Source organism: Pelodiscus sinensis, chromosome 17, assembly GCF_049634645.1.
Source record: "Pelodiscus sinensis isolate JC-2024 chromosome 17, ASM4963464v1, whole genome shotgun sequence".
NCBI lineage: Eukaryota > Metazoa > Chordata > Testudines > Trionychidae > Pelodiscus > Pelodiscus sinensis.
In genome coordinates this window covers 1878041-1887791 of record NC_134727.1, presented here as the reverse complement: position 1 = coordinate 1887791, position 9751 = coordinate 1878041, and the positions used below count along the sequence as shown (strand labels likewise).

At 54.6% G+C, this 9751-nt stretch overlaps 1 protein-coding gene across 1 annotated transcript; it reads right to left on the bottom strand.

The window, feature by feature from the left end:
* Positions 1–4546: 4546 nt before the first annotated feature.
* On the bottom strand, positions 4547–9751 carry CD14 (CD14 molecule). The gene is made up of 2 exons (XM_025188077.2): positions 8669–9751; positions 4547–7039 (listed from the first exon to the last, which is right to left on the bottom strand). Exon 2 carries the CDS (start codon positions 7027–7029, stop codon positions 5683–5685), a length of 1347 nt encoding a protein of 448 aa, XP_025043862.1. The 5' UTR covers positions 7030–7039; positions 8669–9751; the 3' UTR covers positions 4547–5682.

The window sequence follows — 9751 nt, the reverse complement described above, 5'->3', positions numbered from 1 at the left end:
ACAGAGTAAATGAGACTGCGTCAAAAGGGCACCTTTTGAAAATTGCATGTCAAATCCTATGGAGAAAAATAGAAAGGACCCTAAACTCTGGCAAGACACGTGTCAAACCCTAAGGAGGCAGCCAGAATAAAAATGTGACGAGCATCTAGCAAAAGACAGAAAAACGAAGGGCACTTTTTAAAGTCCATCAGAAGCAAGGAGCCTGCCAAGCAACCACAGGGCTGATGAAGCAGCAGCTCAAACCTTTCCAGACTCCGGTACCTTCTTAGGAGTCGAGAGTTGTCTGCGTCCCCCTTGTTTTACCTCTCTTAACAATTTGCTCCCAACCTCAGACTTACACATACAAACGTACCCTAGAATCAAAGGACTGGAGGAGACCTCAAGAGATCGTCTCCGGCACTTCTGGCAGGACTAAGCATTACCATTCTGAATCATTCCTGACGTGTGGCTCTAACCGGCTCTTTGATATCTCCAGGGATGGAGATTTCACAGCCTCCCTAGGCAATTTATCCCCGTGTTTAACCAACGGGACTGGAAGTTTTTGCTAAGGTCCAACCTAACCCTCCCTTGCTTAGGGTTGCCAGATGCTTTCATGAACAATCCCAAACATGGCAGGAAAAAAGTTGGTTGAGGAAAACATAAAAAAGGAGGCCCAAAGGTCACTGCGCCTTTAAGAATCCCCGTGCTCCTCGCTCCCCTCCAGACACGGCAGGGGAAGAACATCGCCGCCGGCCTTCCTTGTTTTACTGGACAGGGGCCAGAAATACCAGACTGTCCGGCTGAAAACCAGACACCTAGCAACCCGGCCCTTGCTGCAATCTAAGCCCATTGCTGCTTGTCCTGTCCTCAGAAGTGACAAAGAACAATTCTTCTTTCTCCTTGTAACAACCTTTTAGGTACTTGAAAGTTGTTATCACGTCCCCTCTGGCTGCTCTTTTCCAGCCTAAACAAACTCCGTTTTTTCACTCTTCCCTCCTAGCTCATGTTTTCTAGAGCCTTGATCATTTTTGTTGTTCTTCTCTGGACTCTTTCCAATCTGTCCACATCTTTCCTGAAATGTGGCGCCCAGAACGGTACACAATACTCCAGTCGAGGCCTAACCAGCGTGCAGTAGAGCGGCAGTCGTGTCTCGTGTCCTGCTAATACGGCCTAGAATGATTTTCACTTTTTTGCAACAATGTTCCAATGTTGAGTAATATTTAGCTTGTGGTCTGTCGTCACCCCACGCTTTCTGCAGCGCTGCTTCCTCGGCAGTCATTTCCCGTTGTGTACGTGACACTGATTGTTCCTTCCTATGCGGAGTAGTTTGCATTTGCCGTTATTGAATGTCATGCCGTTTACTCCGTCCATTTCTCCAGATCAGTTTGAATTTTGACCCTACCCTCCAAAGCACTTGCAACCCCGCCCAGCTTGGTAGCATCTGCAAACTTTATAAGGGCAGGTCTATGCTATGGGGGAAGAGCGGCTTAGGGTCTGCAGTTCCAGCTGTTATTTATGGAGCTGGGGTCAACGTATCTCAAGCTGAGCTCGGGCACCGTCCTCACCGCGGGAGCTCAGCAGGAGAAACGCTCCATCGTCTGCCTTGCTCCCGTAGCCTCACCACCTCCCCTGCAGGGCAGACGCTGGTAGGCCCTGCTCCCAGCACTGTGCGGAGAACCGGCCCCTGGTCCAAGCACTCAGCTCACCCACAGCCTGGCCAGCATGCTCCTTCCTTCCCCCACTGCCTCTGGCTGGACCAGTGCCCTACCTATGCCAAGGAATGTAAGGCTTTTAGCAGAGAGGGCTGAAGCAGCTCAGACCCCGGAGTCTGTCAGAGCAGTCACTGGTGCTGTTACTGCAGCCTGTTTTCTGTTATAAACCACCTCAACCCAGCACCTGCTTATTATAACTGCTGGGTTGGTGTGTGACCTGCATGCACAATGGGGCTATGGTAACGGGACTGTGCAAAACGGTTCCCCCTCCCCTCTGAAAGCATCCACTCCGTGCGCAGCGGCAGTCAAAAAGGCAAATAGAATGTTAGGAATCATTAAAAAAGGGGTAAAGAATAAAACAGAACATACCTTATTGCCTCTATATAAAACCATGGTGCGCCCACAGCTTGAATACCGTGGACAGACGTGGTCATCACATCTCAGAAAAGATGTATTGGCATTAGAAAAGGTTCAGAAAGAGGCAACAAAAATGATGAGGGGTTTGGAACGGGTCCCATCTAAAGAGAGATTAAAAGGACGGGGACTTTTCAGCTTAGAAAAGAGGAGACTAAGGGGGGAAATGAGAGAGGTCTATAAAATCATGACTGGTGTGGAAGAAGTGAATAAGGAAAAGTTATTCCCACAATAGAAGAACTAGAAATGAAATTAACAGGCAGCAGGTTTAAAACAAACACAAGGAAGTTTTTCTTCACTCAGCGCACAGTCAACCTGTGGAACTCCTCGCCAGAGGACATGATGAAGACTAGGATTTTAACAGGGTTCAAAAAAGAGCTAGATAGATTCATGGAGGTTAAGTCGATCAATGGCTGATGGCCAGGATGGGTAGGAATGGGGTCCCTGGCCTCTGTGTGTCTGGAGGTGGGAGACAGGGGAGGGATCACGTGAGGATTCCCTGTTGTGACCCCTCCTCTGGGGCATCTGGCATTGCCCACTGGCGGCCGACAGGACACTGGGCTGGATGGACTTTTGGCCGTTCTTATGTTCCCGGAATCTGATCCCCGGCATCTCTGAGACCCAGCCACTCAAGTCGCATGGCTCTTAACCCTTTAAGAGCCAGAGCGGCTTTGGGAGAAGAGCAGGAGTCCATCCTTCTCGTGCGAGATCAGCGTCACTGCCTGCTGCAAATCCTTCCCTCTCCGGGCGCTGGGAGCAGCTGAGTAACGGGGCAGGAGCAGGGCTCCAATCTGCCACACCCAGCAGCCCTCCACATTCAGCCTGGGCTGCTTTGCCTGTAGGTTGATCAGTAACAAGGAAGCAAAGAGTAAAGTGCCATGAGACCGCCCCCATGCGCCCCCTCTCGGGTGCACTGCCCCAAGCTCCACACACAGGTACCAGGTGCCCAGCTCTCATCCACTTCAGTGCGAGTTAGGCACCCAAATCCCAATGGCTGCCTATCTCGGTAAACGGCAGAGCCCTTGGAGATGTAAAGGGGCAATACACAGGACAGACAGGCACAATAGCCAGCGAAGGCATGGAGGGTTTGGAAAATAGTTGCTTGCTGTGCCCCCAAGAGCAGAATCAGCTCCCTTTTCTGTAGGTAGCACTGATGCCTTGTCTCCAAGCAGGCTGCATCCCCTGGGCAAAGTGAACAGGTGTAACCCGCGCTGGGGATGCAGTTGTACTGGCACAGTCGTGCTTATCCTGGTACAGGGTGTCGTGCTACGGGGAGAGGAATGAACTACAGTGTTGGAACTGAACGTTTTATTCCTTCTATATTTGTGTGTTAGGGTTAGTAATCTAGGAATGTAGTTGAATGATGTAATATTAAATTAAGCCCTTTTAGTTAAATGTCTATTTCTGTGTCCTAAAGTTTAGTGAGTTTAGTAAATGGGCCTAAGTAAAACAATAGTTTTGGTATTGTCTCGGTGTGAATGAGACGAAAGGGATGTGGAAGGCTAAGGCCTTAATTGTTTGACTTACAACGCCTCTTTGCTTTGCCCAATGCAGATACTGATGTTATGCTTCCTTGAGAAGTCCTTGTAAAAGATTGTTTGTGTGTGAAAGTGGCATGTATGCGCCTGCTCCCCCTCTGTGTTCGATCTAGTGGCCACTCGATTGATACAGACTCTGGACTGGTAACTATGACAGCAACTGGTGGGACTGTGCGTGCCTGGCATCTGTGTGTGTGAGGGATAATGTACAACTGTTGTATTCTCAATAAACGCGGCGTGCTGCCTTTTCCCCTCTAAAAGATCTCGGGTGCTTCGTTTAAGCAGATAACACAGCAGTGAGCACATTCATACCCACTCCGGCTGGGTCCACACGAGAGACCTGTATTGGTTAGAAACAATCTCCCCTCTGGTCAGATGCCACAGAAGTGGTGTTTGGCAGGTTTCTTGCTCCATCAAAGGTTGATAACAGTTCAGCTGTGTGTGTGTAGTGTGTGTGTGTGTAGGCTGATAGCAGTTCGGCTGTGTGTGTGTAGGTTGATAACAGTTTGGCTGTGTGTGTGTGGTGTGTGTGTAGGTTGATAGCAGTTCGGCTGTGTATGTGGTGTGTGTAGGTTGATAACAGTTCGGCTGTGTGTGTGTGGTGTGTGTGTGTAGATTGATAACAGTTAGGCTGTGTGTGTGTGGTGTGTGTGTGTAGGTTGATAACAGTTCGGCTATGCGTGTGTGTGTGTGTAGGTTGATAACAGTTCGGCTATGCGTGTGTGTGTGTGTGTGTGTGTGTAGGTTGATAACAGTTCGGCTGTGTGTGTGTATAGGTTGATAACAGTTCGGCTGTGTGTATGTGTGTGTGTGTGTGTGCGCACGCGCATGCTCCCTTAGTGTGCTGCCCTGGCTTTGCACAGCCAGTCTGCATAGAGAACCCTCAAGAACTCCAAAATCAGATAAGGCGCGAAGGCGGCAGGCCAGGTTTATTATCAAACGAAGCGCAGTAATAGTTGTCTACCGAACCACTAGGCATATATACCCCCGACAATGGACACAGCTCTCAGAGGTGGGATTTTCCACCACACCCTAGGCTGGACAAGAACATCCATCTTTGTACCTGGATACAGACAAGTTACGCATCACTCTGACATACCAGAATGCCACCCCCGCCGTACCAGGTGCCGCTCAAAACCTTATATGTGTTAGTTTCATCAAAATATTTCTAGCCACCATGCTGTCATCCTGACCCTATCCTGAACACAGGTTCGAGAGTTCCTGTTCTCTATGGGGAGTGTGTTGGCACTAAGATGTTCCCGAGCGACGTGTTTTGGTACCACCCTTCTGGACTGTGTTACATGACTTGGGCCTAGAACCGCCGAGGTCTGTGTGTTTCTGCACTATCAGCCCTGTTCTTGCCAGATTCTGTGAGCAGGGCCTGCCTCTTGCTCACAGCTCAGCTTTGCTTTATATTAGCAAAGTCCTGACGACTTTCATCGAGGCCTGAGGCACAGCAGGACTTGTGCTTTTGACCCTCTTCTTACCCTCAAGCAATCTAGTAACGCATGCCTGGACACAACCTGTGTGTGGATCTGGACCAAGCGAATGGGGCAGGAGGGGTCCAGCCACGCCCTCCTCCATGCGGCTGGGAAACAGAGCATGCAAGTGGCTTGTGGAGGCTACAGGTGAGTCTGCTTGAATGAGGAGCTTGGTCTCCTCTTCCCAGCTTGGCCGCTCTGCTCAGGGATCGGCAAGACCGCATGAAGGGGGAGTCTTGTAATGTCCGTGGGGCACAGTCGTGTTTCTGATCGCTCCTGGGCTTTAAAATAATGGCAACAACCTGTCTGGAACCTCAGATGTCTGCAGCCAGCCAGCGGGGCGGGGCAAAGCACACAGATTCCCCGAGGGACCCGCCTGCCCTTGATGTCTCTGGCAATGTCGTCCGGAGGACCTGTCCCTCCTCGCCCAATAGGCTGAGTGGCAGAGGCCGCCGCCCCCTCCGGGGCATCCCGACCACCCGCCCCTGCAGGCAGGGCAATTCCTCAGCCCCTGCCCTGCTGCGCGAAGGGCCCTGCCCTCATGCCAGAGCCCAGCAGCTAACCCAGCCAGGCCCTAATTTGTGCCAGGCAAAGGGTCCCAGCCAAGCAGCTCAGCAGGAGGACGGAGACGGGAGCCATCGCGCCGGCCGTGCTGCACTGCAGCTCTGCAGCCAGCGCGTCCTTCAGCAGGGCGCCCCGGTGCCGAGGTGGAGCCGCACACCTGTAGTCCTGAGGCCAGTCAGGCACCAAGGGCCCCCTGCTCGCCAGGGCGGGGAGCTCGCAGGCCCCCGCACAGGAGCAGTTGTAGAGATTCCCACCTGCCCAGAGGCTCTGCAGGTGTCTCAGCGCCCGGAGCTCGCCTCGGGGGAGGCAGGAGATGAGGTTTCCATCCAGACTGAGGGCTTCTACGGCAGGATAGTTCTGGGGGGAGGGGACGGCCCGCAGCCTGTTGTTGGACAGGAAGAGCTTCTTCAGGAAGGGGAGCGCGTGGTCGAGGGCGTGGAGTTCATTGGAACTCACGTCTAATACTTCAAGGCTGGGGGGCAGAGGCCTGGGGACGTGCTCTAGGCCCGTGGCGGACAAGTTGAGGATGCGGAGGGATGGCTGCCACTCACAGGAGGAGGAGGGGACGGCCAGGAGGCCATTCTGGCTCAGGTCTAAGTGGCCGAGCTCCTCCAGCTGGTGCAGCGTTTCACACGTGGCGAGGAAGGAGCTCAGGTTGTTGTGGCGGAGTTTTAATACCTGGAGCTGTGGGAAAGCCCCCGGGCAAAACGAAGGCCCCATGCTCTGGTCCTGGAGGCGGTTTTCTGACACATCCAGGTAGCGTAAGGTCCTGAAGACCTTGCCCATGCTGCATGGAATGTAGGGGACCTGCGACTGCGTCACCGTCAGATCCCGCAGGCTCTCCAGCCAGCTGCTCAGGTAGGAGAAGTCTTGGCCTCTGTCGGCCAGGGAGCTGGAGGTCACCTTGTGGAAGCGTAAGGAGGAGACCGGCAGAATCACCCTGTCCATGGGGAGCCAGCTGGCTTTTCCCAGGAAAGTGCAGTTGTCAAACTGGAGCTCGGTGAGGCGCATGTAGGGCATGAACTTCATGACAGCGGCCACCAGAACCTCCGGCACGAGGAGATCTCCGAAGACAATCTTGGTCACGTTCAACATCTTCAGGATGCCGATCACCGATTCGTCCACCGAGATGGACGCAAAACCTGCAAATTGCTCCAAGTTTCCTCCTCGGAGCTCCAAGACAGAGGCAGAGAAGCACTGGAAGAGGTTTCCTAGCTTGTCCTGATCCAAAAGCGAGCAGGAGCAGTGCCTCTGGGGCTGATTGAAGGAGCAGGAGGCTGCGACCTCAGAGAGTTGCAATCCCATGAGCAGGACGACCGCAAACGCCTGGCTGAGTTGCATGGTGAATATCCTAGAAAAGAAAAGGACACGAGGAAAGCCCAGGCCTTTGCTGTTACAGAGCAGGGGCTGTCGGAAGCCAACGGTGGGGCAGGCTGGCCCGAGAGCCTTTGCCCCGCACAGTGCAAGCACCAGAACAAAGCTCGGGTGATTCGCAGCAGGCTGAGTCCAGCCCTGGGTGCCAAGGCGAGTGCCCCTGAGCGTTCCCCCTGCCCAGCAACCTCGGGGGGCATGAGCGGGCAGCGAGCGAGCCAGGCTCCAGAGACAGCCACCGCCTTGGACTCAGGGACTGAGCTGCCGTTTGCTGGCGCTGCTGGGCAGCCTCGAGCCAGTGCCGCTCACACGCCTGCGGGGTGTGGGTCATTGCCCTGCACGGTGGCACTTGGCCCGCCCACCGCGGGTTAACGAGTCTGCCGGTCGGCCTCCGCCAAGCGCCAGCTGGCGTGGAGCACTGTGGGAGAGGCTCGTGCACTGAGCGCCCGAGGCCCAGCTGGGTCCCGTGTTCCGCCTGCTCCTACCGCTCCCCCAGGGCTCGCTCAGTGAGCGCTGCCGGCTCAGGCGCTGCCATGGCGGCGGATGGCGTCTATGGCTAGTCACGCTGCTCCCCAGTGACGGGCTGGAGCTGGGGTTTCACTCACCTGGAAGCCACTGGAGCTCGGCCGAGGATCAGCCCCTCGGTTTAGGAGCTGTCGCAGCCACGTCCACAGATCGGTCTGAGCCCCAAAGTTCAGGCCTGGCTCCGGCTTCGGATTTGCCCCGAGGCCAGAGGAGAAACTCGGCTCCATGGGGCCTGGTTACCGAGTCTCTTCAGGAGGATTCCCCTGGGGGGCTGGTTTTGGGATTCCTCCTCACCCCCCCCCCCGACAGTGTGTGACAGCCAGTGGAGGAGAGTCAGTGTCTCACACCAGATAAAGCCTGTTCCTCTTCACAGGAAGAGCTGCTCCTCGCCCGGCCAGCAGTCCTGTTGCTGGGTGCCGGGGGGGGGGGGGGGGGGGGGGGGGGGGAGGAGTCTGCCCACCCCCCACTCAACGTTCCCCCCAACAAAGGGAGCTGCTCTGTCCCACCCAGCCACCTATGTCCAAGGGCGCCTCAGTGCTCGAGTGCCGGTTTGTACCCCATGCACCCAGGGCTGAGCCACCCCAGGCTGGGGAGTCTCCTCCTAAGTGCCCTGCAAGCCCAGGGGCACAGCAGGGGAGACGCTAGAAAGGGCAAATCACACAGGAGAGAATATGGGCTCACAGTCAGAGCACAGAACTGCGGGTCAGTGGCTCCCTCCTTTGATTCAAAGCCCCGACCCTGGCTCACTGTGCAGCCTTCAGCAGGTTACGTCACCGCTCCATGCCTCAGTTTCCCTATCTCAGCCCGGGCTTTTAACAACTACCAGCCTCATGTGGATGTACTGGGGGATCATTCGGTGCTATCCAGGCAACACTGGGAATGTGTTCACTGTGGGGCATAGTTATTTTCTGTGCCCAGGTTAGGACAGTGGATGGGCAGTGCGAAAAGTGCCAGCGGCTAGAGGGTTAACAGCTGCGAAGCATGCCTTCCTTGTGTTGCAAAGGTGCATTTCTAGGTGCCCCGCATGCCTGGGCGCTGGTCACTTTACAGCAGCACTATCTGGGGTTGGGGTTAAAGGACCCACCTGCGGCGTTGGAAAGGCAGGCTCCTCCCGCCGGTGCAGGGACTCGATTCCGTTAGCTTTCGGGCGTCCGGGATGCAGATGTCAGTGGTTGTCTCTTGGGAGCAGCTCTCCTGTCCTGGCGGGTCCCTCCGTCCCCCCAGAGCGCTGCTCCCTGCCAAACAGCCTCTCAGCTTTTGCACAAGAGCTCTCTCCTGTTTGTTTCCTGAAGCAGAACTGCAGCTGGGAGACACACCACAGGGGCTGACTAATGGCTCAAGATATTTCACAATCCTGCCTGGAACCTGCCAGCCAGAATGCTGAGAAGCCAGCAGCGGGCCCGCCCAAGACACAGAAAGGGGGAGAACTGGGTTTCCTGTGCTCGGATTGCCCACAGAGCGATGGCACCATTGCTTTGATCGCCTTAGAGCCTGCTTTCCCTCTGTCCAAATGGCACTGCAGGGCCCTAGGTTTATCTGACTCCAGATCCAGTCTGCTCCGCTTGCACGTAAACAGGGAGTTTTTCTAAGTCCCGGCCCTGCAAACTCTACCACAGGGCAACAAGCGGGCTCATGTGTGCATCCCTGTCAACTGCCCATGAGCAGGGCCCACCAAAACTATCTCGCCCTGAATTACCTTGCCTGGGTCAGGGTCTCCTGGCGAGGGTGCACCCAGAGTGTGCTTGATTCTAAGGTCCTGCGGGGAGTCCCAAAATTTACACCACATAGGCTAGTGCAGTGGTAAAACAAGCACACCCCAGGGCTAAGTGATAACACCCCCACTGTGAATCTGTATCCAGACTCAGTATCCACTACTATACTGTATCAGAAGTGTCAGAGGACAACTGCATCCTATATATCCCTATGGCTGCGTCTAACCTGGCAAAAACTTGCCAGCTATCTACACCGGCCGCTTGATTTTGCGCAAAAGCACTGATGTGCTACTGTCCGAAATCAGTGCTTCTTGCGCAAATTCTTTGACGTTCCTGTTCGGGCAAAAGCTCTTTTCCGGAAATATTTTTGCGCAAGAGGACCAGTGTAGACAGGTAAAAACTGTTTTGCGCAAAACCGCGTCTAGAGTGGCACGGATGCTTTTCCGCAAAAAGTG

Coding starts and splice junctions, on each gene's coding strand:
- CD14 (XM_025188077.2), bottom strand. CDS start 7,029: ATGCAACTCAGCCAGGCGTTTGCGGTCGTCCTGCTCATGGGATTGCAA.